This window comes from Gymnogyps californianus, chromosome 2 (assembly GCF_018139145.2).
Source record: "Gymnogyps californianus isolate 813 chromosome 2, ASM1813914v2, whole genome shotgun sequence".
Classification (NCBI taxonomy): domain Eukaryota; kingdom Metazoa; phylum Chordata; class Aves; order Accipitriformes; family Cathartidae; genus Gymnogyps; species Gymnogyps californianus.
The window spans coordinates 56,475,839-56,498,782 of NC_059472.1; the positions used below are offsets into that span (position 1 = coordinate 56,475,839).

The 22,944-nt window shown below is 40.1% G+C and overlaps 1 protein-coding gene across 1 annotated transcript in view; it reads left to right on the forward strand.

Moving 5' to 3' along the window:
* RAB31 (RAB31, member RAS oncogene family) overlaps positions 1-21,836 on the forward strand; it is a 68,006-nt gene extending 46,170 nt beyond the window's left edge. Inside the window, exons 5-7 of the mRNA XM_050892356.1 lie at positions 1,068-1,174; positions 6,066-6,175; positions 17,574-21,836. Coding sequence (XP_050748313.1) covers positions 1,068-1,174; positions 6,066-6,175; positions 17,574-17,671 — 315 coding nt within the window. The 3' untranslated portion in view covers positions 17,672-21,836. The remainder of the gene's footprint in view (positions 1-1,067; positions 1,175-6,065; positions 6,176-17,573) is intronic.
* The last annotated feature ends 1,108 nt before the right edge of the window (positions 21,837-22,944 follow it).

The following is a 22,944-nucleotide window of genomic DNA, read 5'->3' on the forward strand; positions in this document are numbered from 1 at the left end:
AAAAGAGAGAGAAATAAAACCCAAGCAAAGACAAGTGATGCACAATGCAGTTGCTCGCCACCCGCTGACCGATGGCTGAGCAGTGATCCGCTGCTCCCAGCCAACTCCCCCCTGTTTATATACTGGGCATGACGTTCCATGGTGTGGAATACCCCTTTGGCTAGTTTGGGTCAGCTGCCCTGGCTCTGCTCCCTCCCAGCTTCTTGCACACCTGCTTGCTGGCAGAGCACAGGAGACTGAAAAGTCCTTGGCTTAAGATAAGCGCTACTTAGCAACAACTAAAACATCAGTGTGTTATCAACATAATTCTCACCCTAAATCCAAAACACCAGCTACTAAGACGAAAATTAACTCTATCCCAGCCAAAACCAGGACAGGAGCTCACTTTGAGTTTCAGTAATAATTTCAACCATGCATTAGAATTAGAATCTCTAGGAACAAAAGTGATTTTAATGCTGTTAGTTCACTAATGTAAAGAAATAGAAAAATTACTATTAAAAGGTAGGTAGCATCAAAAAGTGTTTGAATTTTGTATTTGGAGGGAAAAAGACAAGTGAATTGTCACCTGTCTCTGATTTTATAATGAGTAAATTGAGGTTTACCAGGTCACAGGTTCGGAAAGGCGGGGGGGAGGGGGTCACTGTGAAAGCTCTCCTGGATGTTACTGAAAATATGACGGTGGTTGAGACGGTAGTCCATTGGGCAGAAGTTGAAATTAGACAAATGAAGCTCACGTTAAAAGTGAAGAAAATTAGTTACTAGCCAAACTTAAAAGAGCTGTGGTTGTTTCTTCATCACTGAAAATTTAAGAAAAACATTCAGTGCTGCTTGGCGGGGGGGCGGCAAAGGGGGAAGTGTCCAAGTTCAAGAATTAATTTGAGGAAGTCTTATGACCTAAAGTTTGAAAAGCAGATGACATAGATGCAGGGATATTCTTCTGGTCTTGTGATCTGTAAAATTATTATTGCGTTAATACTGTCACAGCTGTGTTCCTCTAACTTCAAAAAATAAGCAAATACATCAACGGAGACTAGGCTGTTAGCTTATTTGTTATTTCTCTGACTTAGGATTCATTTCATACTTTGAAGAAATGGGTGAAAGAACTAAAAGAACATGGTCCTGAAAACATTGTAATGGCCATTGCTGGAAACAAATGTGATCTTTCTGATATCAGGTAATACATCCATTTTTGTTGCTTTGATTGCAGTAACTGTATTGTTTCCTTCCTTCAGGTAACCAATTTGTTTCATTGTTATAATAGTATATAATTTTGGTCAGCTGTATTGAGTCTTTCCTAACACCACTGGTTCTACCAATGTACAACCTCACCAGCAGCAGCACAACTTGAATTATGTACTTCTTTTTTAACCTCTCTTTTACTGCCCTTCCTGTGTATTTGTACAATCTACACCCTTTAGCTGTTGAATCATTGGAAATGGAAAAGTATTCTCTTTTTTTTTTTCCTTCCATTCATGTTAAAAGGTGCAGAACGTATTAAGCGATGAGCAAAACCGGCAATGCAGAGCTAGAAGGATGGGCCTGAGGTAGAATAATGTTATTCACAGAGAAGCTTTGAGAACTTGTGCTTTGCGCTTTGCAACAACTGAAACTGTCCCATAATACTGGATGTAGAAAGTGTATTTTTGGTTTTTTAGGAGCGTAACCTCAAGTAAAACTTGTGTCACCTGTGTGAAGCAAAGAACCTCCTGGGTAAAAGAGGGGAGTATTGAACCCGCCCTCCTGCAGAAGAGCCGAGATGATGCTATTTGGGATGAGAGTGAAGCTAGGGTCACTATTCTGCTTGTTAGCTCTATTTTGGATTTGCATTTGTCCTTTCTGGAAATGGAAGCACATTCTGCTGTACACTAGTGATCCTTTGTGTCAGTCCATGACTGTTATTTCTTGCTTCAACTATGAGTACAAACTCAATGGCCGTATCTGATGCTTTCCTCTTAGGACCTCATAGGCTCTCACAGTTGTGCAAATATATCCCCCTGTTGTTTTATAATCATTACTTTGGCCCAGGTTCACCAGAGCCCTGAAGCACGTGTGTAACTTCAAGTAAGTGCTGCAGTGCTTTATTGAATCAAGGCATATACAAGGATTGGACCTGTGTGGTTTTTTGGTTTTTTTTTTTTTTTTTGTTCCCCCCGCCACTGTCAGCCATGAACCAACACAAAACTGTGAGTCACTGCTTTCTGTAAGACCTGAACAAGCCCTGACAGTAGAAGACTCCTGGTTTCTGTTGGGCTAAGAATCAGGGACACAGATAGTATATTGGCATCTCCTACATGATGATGCGATATGCTGTCGACATGGTGAAACTGAGTCCTATAAGACAAAACTAAAGGTTTCCAAATATGAAGTAGAAAAAAAGAGGAAACGACAATTATAAAAATAAAGCCAAAAACCAGTTAGCACAATTCAGAGTTTTCAGTTGCCCTGAGAGTCACTTTAAATTTATTGCTTAAGTGTTCCCAGCAATACAATTGCCTGATTAAATCAAGGGTAATAAGTTTGGAGATTGTGACAAATGGCACCAATTGCAAATGAATCCATAACCAGCCCTCCCCCGGCTCTTGGTAGTATTTGCCATGGCAGCAAGGTTTTAAATGCTGTTCCACCAGAGGCAGGTTAACTTGGGGACATGAAGAAAAACCTGCACCCCAGAAATGTGAGAATACTGGGGTTCCTCACAGAGCGACTGTGATCTTCCCACCACGTTATTCTCAAACACTACCTGTTGTTTACTGATTGCTGATCATCTGTTTCTTGCTCCTCTTCAGCCAGTACAGCTCTTCCATGCACAAAATGTTCTGGTGTTTGCATGGTCTTCATTGTCCTCCGTGAGCTAATGTCTCTTATACTTTTTTTTTTTTTGAAGGAGGGAGCTTTTTTCTCCATGTAATTATGAATAGTTTTGAGAATATTTTTTTCATGCGGTTATTCTTTCTGTATCCTGCAGCCTTTTTTCTTTCTAAAGTCATCCAGTGATGTCCAGCTAAAGAGATTTTGGTAGAAAAATAGGGAGCAGACTATCTTGTACGTGATATGTTTTCACAGTTCTTCCAGAAATCTGATTGTTTATGCAATACATGCAGCTATATGCATTCTCTAGCTGCTGTATGTCTTCAAATTTACTTCAGTAAAAATAATTTTAGGTGAAATGTGTCACTAATTTATCAGATTGTTTCCAATGAGTAGAAAATACACATGCCTTTGGGCACAGAGAATTTAAAAATAAGATGATGTGAGCACACAGGGCAAGCTACTGTTTGTATGCATTTTTGGCATCTCTTTTTGGTTTTGTAGAACTTTTGGCAGATGTTTTACTGGATATCAGAGAGACAGCTGCTTTTAAGACCAACGTGAATAGATGCAAAAGAGGACAAGCTGACCCACTTAAAGTTTATTTGATTCTGCCATCTCTATGACTGTAGGAGATAATGTAAGGAGGAATGAATGGAAGCAATAAGAACTGATTATCTTTGGGAAAAGACTGGCACTATTCCTCATAATCATTGACCATGTTACCCTCCTCATTTAGCATCTAAAATTTGGTTTTGAGCTGCCAAGATGGATTTGGGACACTCAGGGGTCATGCTGCTTTTCTCAGTGTTGTTAATAGGCTATCAGCAGTTTTTGGCACTCTGAAGTATATTTCTCCTCCACGTTGAAGGAATTTCTACAGGTAGACAGGCAATTTTGTTTAGTATAAATCCTCATCTTTGTTATAGTACTGTCAACTCCAGTACTGTTGAGTGTTTGGCATACTTCTAAGTAATAGTAATAGACTTTTCCTTCTGATACGTGTCCTGTCCTTCTGACAGGTCATTAAAAAGTAGTTTCACAGACAGGAGCTGAGACTTCAATGTTAAAATGTTGTAAGTGTCCAAAGTATTTTTTGGATTTTGCTCTATAAGAGCATTATAGAAGTCAATAGTCATAAAAGCAACTAAGAAGTGTTTACTTCCCTAAAAATGTGGTGCACCTTCTTAAAAAGTTATGTTCACTGGAAATTGCCAGATCCTTGGTTAAGAGAATTCAGCAGAATTTCATGCTCAGATCTTCCTTGTATGCATCCAGAATATTTCTTTATTCAGTAATTATTCAGAAAATCTCAAGGGAAATTGAATCAATAGAATGATTTGGAAAGGATAAAATAAAATAATTGACTTCTTTCAGAATAGGTGTTCCTCTAACTTTCCCCGTAGCCCTGGAATAACACTTTCTCAGCACTCCACTGATGGTTCTTGCATTCTTCCCTCTTCACCCCATCTTGCGTGTATTCATCTCTCAGTTTAGAGTTAAAGCATTTGTGCTTTTCCTTTTTGACAAGGTAGCATCTTAGCAGTGTTGACATCCAGATTATAACTCCACTTGATGTATGCAGCCTTCTCAGTGCCAGCAGCACTGGATGGCATGATGCTTATTGCCCATGTGCTGTGGATGTTTATAGGCTTCCTTTAGAAATGTCATCAGAGAAGGCTAAGAAGTTTTGTGATGCTTCCTTGGAATATTGTCACTTGCTGCTGTTTTACCTTTTCCTTGATTCCTGAAGTCTGCTTTCTCATCTAAATTACAGCAAGTTGAAAGTCTTCATTACATAACCCTATGCTCTCAAATTTCTTCCTTTACTGTTGTTTGAATATTATGTTACATAGTTAAGTTCCTTTTTTCTTATCTTCATGGCCATCCACAGATGGTGGTACCTTTCATAATAAAGGCCAAGGTGCCATTTCAGAAATAGTAAGGGGAATGCTGCCTTCCCTTTGTCTTCCGCAATAAAAAGGCATGTAATACAAAGAAGCAAGCAGTGGAAACAAGCTGTGAATCCAGATGCTGGAATTGCAGGCTAATTTTTTGAAAACCATTTGTAATAAATCAGGCAATTATTCTGCCTCTCTGTGTGTTTCCCATGGGAAGCAGATCTGATTTATTTAAAATATATACCTCCATAAACTAATTGTGAAATTGCTGTGCTGTGCTCCCACCTCAGTACCTTCTGTTAAGGTCCAAGGCACTCATACTAGGAGGAAATCGTATTAGGAGTCTCTGGATTGGGACACTGGAGCTGTGGGGTGAAGGAGTTGGTGCGAATTCTGCATGTGCAACAGACAGCTATAAAGCCACACAAAACACACCAGTTGATGTATTGAACAACTGGAAGAAAAATAGTGCTGGCAGCCTGGTGTTGCAACAGGTGCTCCCCTGATCGAGTGTACCTTGGGTGCCTGTTAGTGAGTTCAGTCTCTGATTCTGAGCTGTTCCTCAAAAATCCGCAATAGCAGTGGTTACAGACAGCAGCGGACATGGGCAGATTCAGCTTTGCCGCCTGGCTCAGGCAGATACAAGGTCAGCATGGGGCTTGCTTTCTGTTTGAAGCAGAGGTCTTTTGAATGTTGTAAACTGCGTTTACCAGCTTTTGGCATATGAAGTATTGGCTACAAAATGAGGATGTTCTACCAGTGATTTTAAGATGGTGTCACTTTGGTGACATGGCACAGAATGGTGGTCTTTCCCCAGTGAATCTGGCACTCCCACATTGCTCTTGCCAATGTGCTCGGCGTCAGTGGCTTTCATATTTCTTTCAGAATCTCTCTTGTTTTCTTGCCGCTTGCAAACACTTAGACATACGATGCTCTTGTCGTTTTCTTCCACAACAGTCGTACCCCATCTTGTTTGAACACTTGTTGTGGGCAGTGCTGGTTGCTGCCTGGATCAGCAGAGTTGTATGTCTTTTCTCTAGTGTTTTAATGCTTTTCTTATCAGTGTCAAGTTTAAAAAACAAACAAATCAGGTTGTAATTTAAATTATCTTCCTTTTTTCAAGACATGGATTCAGCAGCAAGTCCAAGAAATCTGCAGATCGATCATTGGTGAAATTTTGGTATTTTGAATATGATGATCTAAATGCCATAAGAAGAAGAAGGATAGTACTACTTTTGCAGGGAAGAAGAGCATACTAATGCTTTTCTGATTAGGCTGTGTTTGAGGTCTTTTCCTTCCCCCTCCCAAATTATTTTTTGAAAATTTGGTTTATTTGTAATTTTTTTTTTTTTGTAGGGAGGTTCCTATGAAGGATGCCAAAGAATATGCAGAATCTATAGGTGCAATTGTTGTTGAAACCAGTGCAAAGAATGCTGTTAACATTGAAGAACTTTTTCAAGGAATAAGTAAGTAAATGCTCCATTTATTTATTTATTTGTGATTGTTTGGAGATCTTCTGAAAATAGCTGTCTGTTTTGGGTCTAAAAACTTCTTTCCCAAGGACATCAAGAAATCTACTGTGCCAGTAGTATGGCTGCTGTTTATGCAGATGTAAACTAAGAATGACTTTGAATATACCAGAGCAAAAGATAGTAGATACGGGGTAAGCCTGTTCCTTCTAAATTTGTATATAAATCCTGACCTGGTTCACATCTTCTGTTTCAGACCAAGCCTGCTGTAGAGGCGATACTGTTGATCTTATCATTGTGTTGATAAAAACTTAAATGTTGAGAAATGCACCTGGAAGGCTATGATAAGTGGAAAATAGTCATTGCAGTGGAATCCGTTTAAAAAAATATTTTCTCTCCAGGTCTCTTAAACAAGATGAGACTGACATTCCTCATGAGGAGAAGAAAAAAGGTCTTGTTCAGTTTGCCTTCTAGGGGTACCAGTTTTGGTCTCTGGCTGCAAGTGGGAAGGACCTTGCGGGCTGGAAGGGACCTCAGGAGACCTTCAGTCCAACTTCTCGCTCAAAGCAGACTTGATAGTGAATTCAGACCTGGTTGCTCAGGCCATTGTCTGGCTGGGCCCGAGAGCAGAGGTTCCACAACCTCTCTGGGCAGCCGAGTCCAGTGTTTAAATAGTCCTCACAGTGTCATCCCCCCCGGTGTATCAAGTCAGAACCTCTCCTGATTCAATTCACGGCCACCATCACTTATTATCCTCGATGCACCTCAGTAAAGAGCCTGGCTCTGTCTTCTTAGCAGCCCTCCCCATAGGTACTGACAGGCAGCTTTGCACTCCCCCAAAGCCATCTTGTCTCCAGGCTGAACAAGCCCCATTTCCTCAGCCTCTCCTCACAGGGCAAGTGCTCCAGCCTCCTGACTGTCTTGGTGGCCTTCCTCTGAACTTGCACCAGTTTTTCAACATTTTTCTTGTATCGTGGGGCACAAAACTGGATGCATTACCCAGCTAATGTTAGACCATATCTAGAAGGGGATAACCACTTCACCTGATCTACTGGCTTGGCTCTTGTTGGTATGACTTAGGATGCTGTTGGCCGTCTGTGCTGCCAGGGCGCGCTGCTGGCTCATGCTCAGCTTGCTGCCCTCAGGTGCTTTTTGGCATAGCTGCTTCCCAGGCAGCCAGTCCCCAGCCTGTCTCACAGCCAGCCAGGGGCTCTTCCTTTCCACAAGCAGGGCTTGGCATTTGTCCTTTCTGAACCACATAAGGCTCTTGTTGGCCCATTCCTCCCTCCAGCCTGAGGCCCTCTGAAGAGCAGCCCCGCCCTCAGGAATGCACCTCTGAGTTGGGTATCATCTGAGGGTTGAAGTGGGTGCATATTTTTTCCTCCTTCAGGCCACTGATAAAAGGTATTAAGCCAGGTACTCCACTTCTAACTGGCCTACGGGTAGATACATACTGTTAACCACTGGCCTTTAAGTCTGATGATCCAGCCAATTTTTCACACAGCTAACAGTCTGCCTATCTAGATTATAACATTCCAACCTGGATATACCAGGATGCTATAGGAGAAAGTATCGAAAGCCTTGCTAAAGTCAAGGTAGACATCATCCAATGCTCTCCCTCAATCACAAGTCCAGTCATACTATCATTTGGGGCAACCAGGTTGCTTGGACATGATTTACCCTTGGTAGGTCTATGCTGACTGGTCCTGGTCAACTTCTTCACCTTCATGTGCTCAGAAGCAGCTTCTGAGAGGATTTACTCTGTGGCTTTCCCAGGAAGCAGAGTGAGGCTAACCAGCCTGTAGATCCATGGCTTGTTATTGCCCTTTTTGAAGAAACATTCACCTTTCTTCAGTCATAGGGGACCTCCCTCATTCTCTACAACCTTTCAAAAATGATAGGGATGATAAAGAATGGCCTTGCAGTGATACTGGCTTGCTCCCTCTGCATCCTTAGGCTTGTATGGGTTGAGATTTCTTAAGAGCTCTGTGACTTGATCCTCTTCCACTACTGGTGGTTCCTCCTTTCCCTGAATCCTGTTTTGGGGTGCAGAGGCCTAGGAGACAGCATGTCCAGAAACTCAACTTTGTTTCCCTAAAGTCTTTATTATATTTCACATATTCATAATCAGCTCATATTATCTACCACGCTTTGCCTGAGACGGGGCCTGTTCAAGTGTTTGCTTCACTTGCATTGGATGTATTTGAAATGGTTAATGAGAACCAATATTCCTGGAATACGCTGTCTTTCTTTTACCTCCTTTAAAAAAGGAGGAGTGTGTAACATGGCCGTCTGGAGGAACTGGTTCTTCCTTGTGATAGTTTACTTGATTGTCTGTGTCTGATGGTTGTGAATGTTCTCGCAGAGTAACTCATCCTTGCCACGTAATTAGATAATTAGTTTCCGTCTTCGATAGGCAATGCTGCAGCTGGCAGCATACACTGTCCCTAATAATGGATATAATAGACAAGGAAAATCAGCTAAATTAAGTTTAGTATGAACTAGATACCCAGGCAAGTGCACTTAATTCCACAGGCAATTATTTCTATATATAGAAATATTTGGTCTCAGTGGATGTACTTGTGACCTTATCAAGTACTCAGCGGAGAGAAAGGAGAGAGTTGGTAGTGGATGTTTATAGAAATACAGTGGAAACCAAGTGAAAAATGCTTAATTAGCAGGAGAATTAATTAGTATGATTGTGACCAGGCAGAGGGTATGGATAACTTTCTGATGTGTTACACCACTTCAGTCTGTGCAATTTCCAAAAAAGTCTGTCTATGCCCAAGTTGCATGACAGCATTTCTGCCTTTTCAGTGTATGAAGTCCCTCTGTGGCCAAGTCTCCTACCCTGTTGACTAGTTTTATTTGTGTGATGCCCTAGAAGTCATGCTGCAGCTTTAGTTTTGCTTTCACGCTGCCCAAGAGTTCGTGCCCTTCTCTTTGCGCTGCTGTAGAAGGGCATGGTGCAGCTCCCCAGCCTCTGAACAGGGAGACAGCAACTTCTGTTTACCTTGGATCTTGTAGGTAGGCTGTATGTGTTGCCTATTTTACAGCCTGGATTTGGAAGGATATTCCGACATGCATGGAGAATCTCTCCATTAAAAACCTTCTTGAAATTGATACCCCACACAGAAAGGGTAGACTACATTTTAATTTAGCTAAAAAATTTACCTCCTGATTGCTTATACTTTTCATTTCTCAGGGGTATTTTAACATAATCATTTTTCCTTCCTAAGGTGTCTAACTGTCTCTTCCAGGGAAAATGTTGTGAATGGAGTGAAATAGTATAATGGGAAAAAATTACTCAACATAATGATATAAAGAGGGCGGAAAATAAAAGGGGAACTGGGATGTTTTGCTGACAACCGGATAAATCTTTGAAAAATTATAGAGATTATAGACAGATCACTTCATTTCTAAGGTTATTATATTACACTATTTTTAAAAGATTTTTTTAAAGTAAGTTTCTCTCAGGATTTGAGGATTTGACTGCTTTGAGGGATGTCTTAATAACACAGTCTCAACACAAATCCATTGTCCTTAATTCTTCTCAAGAAAATACAAGATGTGAAAGACTAGAATCAGGAAAAGTTTCTGATTTTTTTGAAGATGGGGCAGATCTGGCAGGAGAGGGATTCTGCAGTTGTTGTACTCGGGCAAATAAGGCTGAGGAGGCAGACTGAGCACAAGAGTCAGCAAAGTCGGTGTTCTCTGTGCTGGAGAGTTTTCGCTGAGCTGCATAAGGGGATGCAGCTCCTGGCTGGCTGTTGTACCCCTGTGATTTCAGATGGCAAGCCACTACACTTACCCTGGTTACATTTAGCAGCGCCTGACTGAAGGCTTGCTGTGATTGTGAAACATCACATGGCTGTTTTATTTCTCTGTAAACAAGAAAAGAATATTTTCAGTGCAGTTGTATATTCCCTACTCGGGCTAAATTTTTCCTAATGTCTGTCTTGAAGGGTTTTTGACATAAAAAGGGCTTAAGATTATAGTGTTTTTTCATGCGTTCCAGTAGTTCTTTTTTAATAGCCGAGTGTCTATAGGATCAAATGTTACTAATTTTTTATTCCCAGCCTTAGAAGAATCATAGGCACAGTGGCTCCTTGTTGCTGGTTTATACTTCAGCAGCAGCAAAAATGCTGGGAATGTATTATACGATAGCAGTATAATACAGTATAAAGTTGTGCCTGTGCGGGGAGTCATACCAGTTCTGTATTGCCCTTTCTTGGTTGTGGGGCCTTAGCCTACTGACCACTGCTTGTGCCTGAGAAGGCAGCTTACTCATTAAAACTGGCTGGTTTTCAATGACTAAACAAGCTGCCCCGAGTGTACTGTCATTTAGTAGCAATCACACCCTTCCAATTTTCAGACACCCGTTCATTTAACAACTTAAATAAGCCTTAGTTACCTTATTCAAATCTAGTACGCGCCCAGCTGTTTCTCTTCAGCCTGTGTGTATTGCGTGTTACCTTAGCGTGAAGGTGCCCTAGATATGAAAGATAATATTACATAAAAGCCATCCTCCGTAAATGATAGAGCTGAGACTGTACCTCCCAGGTTAATACCAGTCTGCATCAGTAGGTCCAAAGGTAAACAGGCGGTGGGACGAGTAAGCTGCTGAAGAATACCTAGCCAAGTGAAATATGAAATAAACTTGTGCTTAAACAAAAAAAAAAAAAAAAAGATGGGCATGTATTATTTTTTTGAAGTGTGGCAAATGTTGGAGATTGGTGTGCTACCAGAGGGGGCCAGATTGAAGCATTTGAGCATCTTCTGTTGAGTGTGAGAGGGAAGTGAGGAATAAGATTATCAGAATCCCTCTACAGAAAGTGTGTAAAGAGTTGTTAGCACACTCAGTCTTACAGATGCTAGTACTACAAGAAGGAGAGACAGGCTGATGTTTAAAAATCCAGATAAGGATGTTTCTCCTAGACGAGGCTTCCTAATTAGAGCAGAGATTTTCTGTCTCAGTATACAACCTTTCATGTGGTAAATGCTCAGTTATAAATGTATGAAGCTATTGATTTTCTGATGCCTTGCCAGCAGCTCATATATTGAATATTTAATGTAACCCAAATACTTGTTTCTTAGAAATACTGGGAGATGAAAAAAAAAACAAACCCAGCCTCTAGAGCTTACAGTTTAATCAGTTGTATACTGGGCAAACTAGAGAGGAATGTGTGAAATGTCTGTCTCTGGAAGGGGGAGGGATCCTTTCCAGCAGACATCTGATGTTTGCACTGACTCAAATGGACTTGGATGGGTGGAATTCCAGATGGACAGTTTTTGGGATTTGTGGAAGACGAGTTTGGTGTTTTTCATCCTGTTATCTGCTGATGTGTGGATATCTGTGAACTACTGTGAAGAGGTCTATGAAAGACATTTTAAGAAAAAGAAGTACATTTATTTTGCAAAGCAATTCACACATGCCATTTTTAAGGCAGCCCAAGCTCATAACTGAATTTTTGTTAGGGGTATTTCACCTACTATGAAAGGATGGAAAAACATTGCCCTAATTTATACGTATTTGAGATTATGTTCTTTAAAGTTTATGCTCCCTATATTTCTAGGATTAGCTCTCCTCTTGCTTTCAAATTTTGATAAATGAAGCAAAAGTTACTGGCCTTTGGACTACTCTTAAACTTGTGAGGTCCTGGATTTCTCTCCAACCATAGGAGAGCTCTTCAACATAAACTAGTCAATAAACCAAAACATCCCAAAGTTAATTACAGCAGGACCTCAAATCAAGGTTGGATCTCTTAGTAATTAAAGTCATTAGGAATTCTGTTGTTTACTTTGATGCACGTAAGATTTAAATCTTGGGGTTTTTTTTCTGCAGATTTTAATTAAATGGGCAAAATTTAGTTGTATTGCTGTTTCCCCTAGCAAGAACTTCAGTGGCAGGAATCTATGCTTTTGCGTTTAAAAAAAAAAAAACCAACCACCAACTTCCCCCCCCCCTTGCATGGAGATGCTATTAGATATGCTATTAGAAGTATTAAAATAATTGCAACTTAACTATGCTTAGTTATGCAATATCCTGTATTGTAAATATGTACTATCTTGCATGAAAACTTACAGCATGAAGTAAACAGCAGTCATCTCTGTCAGTTGGAGAAATCCTGCTTCACTGCAAGTAAGGGGGAGAAAAAGAAACTAGAGACTGACTAGTGGGCCAAGCTTTATAAACCATGTGAGAGACACGGGAAACTCCTAAAATACCAGTGAAACTGGTTTCAAAGGATGAAAGCATTTGGGGAGATAGAAGTGTGACTGTCGTAAGTCCTACAGGTGCAGAAAGAGTCTTGTATGCAAATGCCAAAACTGTTGGATAAGATGTGCCTGCTTCATTCTGCCATGCCTTCACAGAGGGCTGTGCTTTATTAATGAGGTTTATAGAGAGCAATGCTTTGCAGGGCTCACCTTGCTGAGATAGAGCCAGCAATTTTAGGAGGAGGTTCTGGCCATTGTATAGCTGTTGTACCACTACTGGAAGAAGTCTGCCTTTTCTCAGGTGAGCCATAGCAGTCACATCCTCAGGATGCTGCAGTGGCTGTCAGGCTGCTGCTCTGGAGCCAAATGAAATGGATTTCACACCCTACACTAACAAAAATCTCCCCTTCCTTCAGTCCCCTAAAAAAAATAAAGTTGTACATGATTTTCAGACAGAGAACAGATGGGACAAATGCACAGAAAGCCACTGTGCAGCAGCGTGATGTCTTGCCTCTTACCCTTAGCAGAATCATTGTAGTTGTGTTAGATACTAGGACTGTGCTGCTTTTGGACTTGGAGTTCATCATCTGGATGTGCCAGCTCAGGCTGAGAACATCACATCTGTTTTCCTTTCCACTACACACTGAATGAGTATCCGTTCAATGCAATGTTGTGTTTGTCCCTTTGTTAGCATGGTAACCAGTTGGGTTTTTTCCTCACACTGAACTTCAAGGCTGTTTCCAGCCTTTCACGCAGTCTTGTACAGGTGAATAATGAAACTAGTTTAGTGTTAAAAAACCAAACAAAACCAAAAAGCCCAACTCCAAGCCTGATTTTTCTGAGCTCATGGATGTCACAGCTTATAACTGGGGCATCGCATTCAAAAAGGAACAAAGAGAGCAGATTTTATTACTGTGATGATGCATCCTGCTTCCAGCTGCAGCAGAGCAATCCCCATCTGCCTGCCTTCAAGTTCTGGTCGCAGAGCTGTCACCCAGTTCCTGTTGTCTCTCTTGCTTCCCTGCTCCAGTTTTCATTTTTCTCCCCATTTTGTTTACCTCTTGTCCCACCCTCCCATTTCCCAATCTCTTTGCCTCTGGCACTCTCAGAACCGCAACTCCCAGAGTGCTGATTAGTCTCTTTACATTAACAAGTCTCAGATTCAATAGCAGGAGTTGGAATTCTACCAGGCATTGGTGAAGACTCTGACCTTCATCCTGGACTGCTTAAGCCCAACTCAAACGTGCCAGAAAGGAGGAGATGCAATTGATTTAGTGCTTCCCACTTGTTGCCCTGGATGGTTCACTTCAGAACTGTGACAATTTCTGTAACCCTACATTTGAGCAGTCTTTTGTGACGCTTATTATTTTAAACATCATGGTGTGCTTACTGGAATGAGATCATGGAGGACACCAAGACCTCGACATGAATGTGTAGAGGTACATGTTTACAAACAGTTTTGTTGCACAAAATCTGTGAAACATGGTCTAAACATTAGTGAAATGAAACCAAAATATATAATCAGATATTTAATTAATACAAGTACAAAATCTAATTTTTAAATTGCAGTCAGCAGACCTCACTCCAGCTGTATCAGCAATGGGAGCTATATGGAACTTTTATACTGTCTCAGTAATAGTATACCCCAAAGTTCCTCATTTCACCAGTTCAGCTGCAGAGTTCTTAGATAAATGTATGCATATCTGTTTTTCTCTGTGCGATTGACCGTTTCATCTGGAATCCTAAGATGTGCTGTTGGTGGTCTTTGGCAAGCTGGCTAGTTGTGTCCTGCTCTGCAAACTGGAGAAAAGACTCTATTTGTGGTCTAGTTTGTCATCTTTAAGTTAAGCAACAGAAGATTTCAATCTCTCGTGGACCTTTTGAGCTGACTCTATCTTAACAGAGCAGTCATCGGTTTGAAGAGGAATTGTCTTAATATATTTATTTCTTCAGTGGGAGACTTGCTGGGCTGGATGTCAGGGCACTACTGCTCCTTTCTAACATCAACTGCATAAAAGAAATAGCATAAATTAACAATGCTGTAGGTTATCTAATACAGGGGTATTTTTTATTGCTCTGGAACAGCGACTATGTATGCCAGTGATATACATTTTTAAATGAGTGTATACTTTCTAAAATTAATTCAGTTTATGACCTCTGTTGATCCTGACTCAGTGCCAGCTATATTTGAGTTGGTGTCAGCAATATTGATGCCATGTTTATCAATAGCTGAGTGACAAGATGTGATGATCATGGTGCTTTTAGGTAGCAGTAGTGATTGAGCTGGTTTAGAAGCAGGAAGTGTAGATGCAGGCTAAGCATTTCACTGCTCATCCTTAGTGTTCTTCTGCCGCTTAAACCTTTCTCTGTTACGGCGTCTGCTGTAAGACTAGCTGTCAAGGAGGCCCAGGGAGAGACAATCGGTCAAACAGATTTCTGACTGATTATTTTTATCCGCTTCCCCTGACCCTTGGTGAAAAAATCACTGTATCATTTGCTGTGGAGCTTGTTCTCAGGTGTTAGACTGAGTTTTATGCTCCAAGAGAGTTACTCCTGTCAGCTGCGCATCAGATGGTAAAAGCTGCTTGGGCAGGGATAAGTCTTGTTACTAAAACTAAAATGATTTAACTTGATGGCTTAATAAATCTGGTAATAAGAGAAATAATAAGTGAGAGAAAACTCACCTACTAAAAAAAAATTCTCAAACTTGAAAAAGGTTTAGAGTGTTTAAAGGTTTATTTCCTTGTATTGAATTCAAGGCGGGGGGGGTGGTATCCAAACAGCAGAAAACATGGCTAGTTAATCACAAACAGTACTTAAGTTCAAAGGCCAGAATAACTAATCAGCAAATACGATGTCTAGAGCTTTTTTCTCTTTTTTATTTGTAGTTGTTATCTGTGTGGTTTTTATTGTTTTGTGAAATTAAATTAATCAAGGTGATTCTTAATGACATGTATTGTGTCCTGGTCTGAACTGGACAAAGTGCTTACTGACCTTGAAGTCTGCAATGTTTTTGCATCCAAAGATGCCTGCTTCTTTGCATATATATCAAGAGTACTGTAGAAAAGACTTGAAACTCACAGAAATTTGAAACGCTGAATGAAAAATAAATAGATGTAACATAATTGTTTAATGTGGACTTCTAAAATGTAAGTTAAGCTGGTTTGCATGTTAAAACTCTCCTCTTCCAAACTTGCTATTAGAAGAACTGAATGTTTAGAGAGTATTTGCTTAATGGTATGTTATGGAAACTGTGTCTGTAGATTCCAATTTTTTTAGCTACATTGTGCTCTGAGTCAGATCGACAGGGTTTTATTTTAGCTGGGACTGAGTTGAAAGCACTTTGGAAATAGTTGGTACCTAATGCAGAAGTTCTCTGCAGGTCTCTACAATGACAGCGTTACCTTCTTGGAAAGCCTCTCACAGATACTATGTTCTTCATATTCTCTAGAGTTTTAAGAGTTAGTGGATTCTCTTTATCTCCAAACAAAGCCAACAGAACTAATGCATGTAACAGCTGTGTCTACAGCCACCCATTCTGCTTTTTATTTTACTTTGGAAGGGCACTTACATTCTGTTTGGACTTCATGTTTCTAAGCAGGGTGTGAAGTTGATATTTTAGTGACCTGAATAGAGTGCAGCACTGTAATGTCAGTGCTTATACATGCTTCAGCCCTCAAGATACCTGTTTCTCACTCTGTTGGACCAAATACAGTATCTTTAGTGTAGTAATGTGAGGAATTTTCCCCCTCTCATTCAGTTGTACAAACACCCAAGATTATCTGCTTCAGAAGTCACACTTTTGTTGTATAACGTGCCTGTTCAGAACCGACTGAATAAGAGAGGTGAAATTTTGATGGGCTTGACCAAAGGTAATTTAGGGACAAGTTTTACAGATGAAATTTTGCTGTTTGATTTCATTGGGATTGGGTTTTACCTGAATGCTTTTAACTCATCCTCCCACAACCACTCCCCCAGGTAATTTGTGGGACTCAGGCTTCAACATAGCTACATAATTCGTAGAACGTTTGGCAAGAGAGAGCTGTGAATAAATGCAGCAAAGGATGGGGAAATCTAAACTGTAAAATCCACCTGGATTATGATGAGCTGTTCACAGGAACTTTATGCTCTCTGAAAGTGGCATATAACAAACAAATGTTAAATGATAAATAACTCTTGTTATTTAACATGGGTAATAGTAAAACCAGGAGTAATTAATAGAAAGTAGATTCAACTTCAGAAAAAATTGCCAGGAAATCCACAAGGTAATGAGAAAGTACATTACTATGACTGTAAGCTCTCCAAGATACAGATGGAGAGATCACACAGTGAGTTTAATGGAAAAGCCAGGCCCACACCAGAGACAGAGGATAGATTGGACCTGGGAGGATCTTGTTTTTCCATTTATAATTCTAATTATTAAGCACATTGTATGTTGTCCATGAGTAGGAAGCCAGTTAGACAAAAGATGCAGCAGTACTGAAAGGGCACACAGGGGAGGGAGTTGGAGCAGTGCCTTCTGCCCCTGGGAGAGATCTCTAGCTCTCCTGTGATGGCTGAAATTCTTTCAAACACTTAAAATAATCACCCCATAAGATGATTAAAAAGTCGGGGGGGTGGGGGGGGTGGGGTGGTGTCAAAGCTGTCAACTGGAAAGATATGGGTAGCCCTCAAAAGAGGGAGGGATTCAATGAAAAGAACAGATTTTTCTTTTTCAAGTATAGGCAGCATGTGTTTAGTTACAGTGCTTTGTAAAACTCTAGTGTACAAGGACTAAATGCCATGCAGATTTAGGACAGGCAAGATCTTGTTAAACTAGCACCATTCACATGTAAGTGGAATTAGGAGAAAGCTGAGAATTTTCTCGTTCTTAGTTGTAAGGTGCTCAGTATGATAACTATTTTTTTTAAATACATGGATAACAATTTCAGTGTACGTCATTTAGTGTACTTCATGTATTCTCAATAGCCATATTTCATATATTTTTTAAAATGTGAAAATCTTCTTTCATAAGCAGGATGCAAGGGAAAAGATTCAAAGTACACAAGAGATGGTTGTTTTCTGGCAAAGTTTCACAGATGTAACTCTTATGTAAGCTAGATTGTTCTAACTCTTACCTGCATGTGTTGTTACTACATCAGGAAAATTGAATTCACTGTCTCCTCGTGTGTTTCAGGTCGGCAAATTCCACCCTTAGATCCTCATGAAAACGGTAACAATGGAGCAATCAAACTTGGAAAGCAGACTTCACAGACGGGTAGGCGGTGCTGCTGACCCAACTTGATCTTTTTAGATTTACTTGAAAAACAGCACCATTTGCTTTTTTCACTGAGAAAGGACTTCATGATCTCAGTGACGTGGCTCCATATCTTGAAAGCAGTGATTTCAATACTTCCCATGAGCAATAATGCAAGGACCAGAAGCAGAAAGCTTTACTTCAAAGGGATTTTGCAAAACCTGGTTGGAAAATCCTCTCTAATATCCTGTCAAAATTACAATGTCAAAGTACTCCGATTCTCTGTTTAAACCAATGACTGTTTTTTTGGTTTTTTTTTAATAAAATGATCCTTTTATATATAAAATTTAGATTTGCTGCAAAAACTTCTCTTCTTGCATTGCAAATGGACTTGGCATGTTTTCAGAGTTTTCTCTGTAATAATAGGGTGAAAAAAACCATAAAACCTGAATTTTGGCTTACAGTTTCTCTGCCATCTTTCTAGCTGGACTCTGCTTCAGTATTTTTCTAAATCTGTAGCTTCATCTTGTACTTTCAGCAAACATCAGCAAGAAATGGACTGAATTTGCTAACTAGAAAAAAAATTGATCCAAAGGATGAGCGAGTGCAATTTTTACAGGCTAGAAGTCAAAATCTGTGTCAGGAGGTGCTGTGTATGTGAAAGAAGGAGTTGTCATGAAGGAGACTGCTGGACCCCATGCAGTTCCAGTCTGCTCCGGAAAGAAGTGAAGATGCAGCCACTGTGCTTTGCCTGAATTGATTCCCTTTCCAGGGCGTAGGCTTCATTAATTACTGAAATTGTAAAAAGAACGTAAACGCCAGCTTCATCTCCACTACTTACAGTTTTCCTCCAAATCTGTGCCCCAGACCACAGTTGTCTCTGCTCGAAGATGCCACTTCCTTCATTTCTAAAAGAGGGTGCCGCAGCGCCCCATTCCTCGTGGTCTCACTGCTGCGCTCCAAGAAGTCTTCAAGTTGGAAGAATGAGATTTCTGTACAAAAACAGCTTAAGAGAGCACAATATAATTTGGGGTTAAAGGCTGGAATCTAATAAAACAAACCAGAATGTTTCTTTACAAGTGCAATTCTGTGAATTTGTGGAGTAGTCTCCTCCCTCACATGGGGATGCGGTATGGAAGACCCAGTGCGTGATACCTTTGAAGCTTGATGCACTTGAAAATGCAGTGTAGAAAAAAAAAAAATCCAATAGGTGGATTTTGTAATAATGTAAACCTGTATGTATTCTCCACTTCCATCTTTTATGAATATGTGTGACTGAGATAATAAAATCCAAATTTATCATCTTCATCAATTTCATTGGAAATTGGAACTCAGCTAAGAAATGCAGGCTTCAAAACCAAAGTCCAGCCTGCATTCCACAACATTAATTTGTTCTCTTATGAGGAAAATTAACCTCACTGCACATTTGTTGGGGGACTTATGAAAAGCAAACAAAAGGGAAAAACAGCTTTCCACAATAAATCATGAACAGGCAGGCTAGAGCTGGGTTTCCGTGTTTATACATAAAATGCAGACCTTATTGCCTGTTGTGAGATTGCTTTGATAAAATGGCACTAATTATTAGGGCTTGAAACAGAGCCAGATTAAATCAATGGGAACGTTTGTCTTCAGAGGGCTCGAAGTAGTTATACGTGGAAAACGTCCCACTGGATTTTATCTAAGAATCTAAACTGCATTGTTTTTTCATATATAATCCATTTCTCAGATATTTTGGACTCCTTTGAAAGCACTCATACTTGAAAATATGCCCTTGGATAATACACAGACTCAGACAGCTCCCATGAGAAAGGATATTTCGGGTAAACTTTCAGTTGTCACCTCTGCTGATATGTGATCCATGTTGCTGCTTCTATTGCAGCAACTATTTTACATAATCCAGGGTTATTTAAGTGAAAATTCAGCAATCATCATTGTTGATAGTTGGGGAGGGAGACAGGCTCCTTTAGGGAACATTTCATCCCATCCTGGTACAAGCAAGTCTGCCAGGGGTGCCTGGCTCTTTCACCTGGCTGTGGAGGAAGAGGTTAACCTGGCCTTCAGCGCTAAAGAAATATCAAACTTATCAACATCACAGATTCATATAATTTATGGGATCTATGACCCAATGCTGCAAGAGATCTGGTTCTTCCTAAATAAAACCCAGTGAAAGGCTAGACCTGTTACCAGGAAAACAAGGTGAGATCGAACTCAAGTTTTTAAAGGTCTCATAAATTCTAGTTCAACATACAGTAGTTGTGCATAACTGATTTTTGAGCTTTCATAAATCTTTGTGGCATATTTCTTTTTTTTTTTAATGTGACATCTCAAAACTCATTAAACCCTACTTGAGATGCCTGAAAGCTTTGTAAGACAATTCTGCGAGTACCTTGTATACTCTCATTTATGCTAGAACTAGCAATTGATGCTGATCCGTATGGGATATTGTCCTGACCAACCAGCTCTCACAGCTGCCATTGAGCTGTGTGTGAATCACAACAGGTTTATGAGTTATATGTTAAAAGAGTTTAAAATTGGAAGTTGTTACAATGGATCTGTGGCAGATTTTAAAATTCAAATGTTGGCTAAGTAGGCTCAAAGATATTTTTGCATTTGGTGGGCCAAATCTAAATCACCTTATTTTGCTTTTAGTCAAGAAAAAGATTTAAATGAATAAGGATTCTGATTGTGTTAAGTTGGGTTGAGATTTGGGTTACGGTGAGCTTCAGTAGGGAGCTCTGAAGTCACAGGTGAAAAAATAACAGGCTACTGTGCTGTGCAGAGCAGCTAGCTTTTTCTTTGAAGACAGGGCTTGCCTTCGACGATGATGTTGCCTCTGCTCTTCGTCAAAGCTAAAGTGCAGCTTTAACATGCCTCTTCAAATGGGGGAACGGTTTGTTTTAAAAATTGTGATTTTCAAATGTAAAATTCATGATTTCTGCTTCCTTTTGTTGCCTGTGTTGCTTGGAAAGTATCACCACCCTTCATAAATAGCCAGAAAAATGACATACAAAAACCCCCCAAACTCAGAGTCAAAAGTTTCAGCAGCAACCGGAATTCCTCTTAGTAGTTAATGCCTGGTGAAAAGCTAAATTACTGTACAGGAGCACCTGACTCTGTAGCTGATCTGCTCTAATAATAATAACGCTGCAGTTCTAGGTTGGCCAGCTGGTGCTGGATTTGTCCAAGATTGGTTTTCTCAAGAGAGCTGGCAGCAGGACTGAGGTACAGGCTGCAGCGCCAAGGATGTTTGGTAGAGCTTGTTTGCACCATGACTCAAGACTGTGACTGTCCAGTTATGGGTGACTTGCTTTTCTGGCTTGTCATGAGCTAGTTTAAAAACAAGATTATGAAGGAACTAGTTTTCATATATGCTCTGCATATGTGTGTGTATATAAGTACAGTTTTATATTGTTATGCTGACATGTAGTGTTTTTTCACTATGGTTCTCATATACTGCACATTGTATTCTGTAAGTACATTTTTTTGTTAATGATCATTTCACCTTTATGAACCTAAAGTTACGGATCAAAGGTAGCAAGAAGATGGAGATACACATAGGTACAATTGTTGACTTGCCATTCTTATGCATGAAAATGGCATATTATAGAAAAAGTTTGTCTTGCAGACTGAGAAATCTAAAAAAGGCCATTGTTATTCAAGAATTGGGACTCCGAAGTAATAAAGTGGCACTCCAAAAAAAACCAAAACAAAAAAAAATTGATTATTTTTGTTCATGGTACAGCAGGTCTATCTAAAGTGCTACAGTGTACCATGGGTCTGTATCAATACCTAGAAAAGTTACCTGTCATCCCTTGTCTTCACTAATCCGTCATGGCACGTGGTAATAAGCATGACTAGACAGATGATACATGCGAGCACTCTGACTATAATCAGACCTTTTCAGTAGAATGTTGATATATTTTACTATCCTACCCTTAATTATTTAAACCAGAGTCAGTGATAAATTGTCAGTTTAAAGTCACCTGCTAAGTACTCTTCCTCTGTTTTGTTTATATAAGGGCTTTGACTGGGCTGGACCCACTCGCTTCATGTATGGGATGCTGCAATCTGTTAATACTTTACCTTCTGTTTTACATATTAATTGTATCATACCTAATAATATTTTTTTGCCCTAAAATGTAGGTTTTGTGTTTTATTTAACCTACAATGATTAACGCTAATAAATGTTTTAAATACCTCTGATTTGGAGATGTCTCTGGTTTCAATAAAGCAGAACAAAATAGGTCCCATTTTTCACACCATTTGCCCTTGAAAAAGGGCTTTCTGCAGTCTGTGGATTGCTTACCTGGGATTTAAATGCTGCTTGAAACATGTGCGGCTGGCCTTTTAGCAGAAACTGAATGCATTCCTGGGGGATCCTGCAGTGCAGGTGAACTTTCAAAAACCAGAAAAAGATTATCTGAAAATCCCTTTGCTAAGTTATTTGATTTATCATTAGAGGAGAGGTACCTGAGTGGCCAGTATCAGCTTGGAAATTTAGAATAGTAGCTGCATTAGAAAGTGAGCTTACAGTTACCACTGGCTTTGAATAGCAACCATGACTAGTATGGCTCATAAGACACTTGCTCTTTTGTATGTTTTTATTTTGGTGCCTCTTAACTATAAGCCCCTCAACTATTATCAGTGTGTTGGAAAATCAGAAGTGAACGCTGTTTTTCCTTTCAGTGTGGAAAGAGAGTTGTTCCCCTCGATGGATCAGTCCCTGCATTGTCAATGGCAAGTTTTACATGGCTTGGAAGCATGTTCTTGTAGTGCTTTAGGTTAGTTTAGAGTTTAATTTAGCCACGAGGGGGGAGCTGTACAATTGGCTGGAAAATAAACCGCCTCTGCTTTCCTTTTGAAGACTGAAGGTTGTGTCTCGGGGTACTTAAGGAAAAGTATTTGACATTTTGGCCTTCAAAATCTTCACGACTGCGGCTTCAGTCTTTCTGCAAAGAGCATCGTAGGACACTCTGCTGTGATCTCCTGAGCACTGTTCTGAAATCAGGACAGCAAGGCTGATGAAATAGTCCGTGTATCTACTTCGTACCTCCACCCCCTCACCTAATCTGCGAAAGTGTTCAGGCTACTACCAGGTTTGTGAAATGCCTCCCTTCTCTGAAAGGAAAACAGTAAGCTGCAGGATTATTTTTTTTTCCCCCTCGATGGTGTTTTACGCAAGGCTACAGAGTAATTTTCTTAAAAGCATTAAAACACTCATGGGAGGAGAGACTGGCTAAAATTATTTGTACGAATGCCTCCATTAATTGGTGCAGGTTACTCCCTAAGGACTCTGCGTCAATGATAGGAT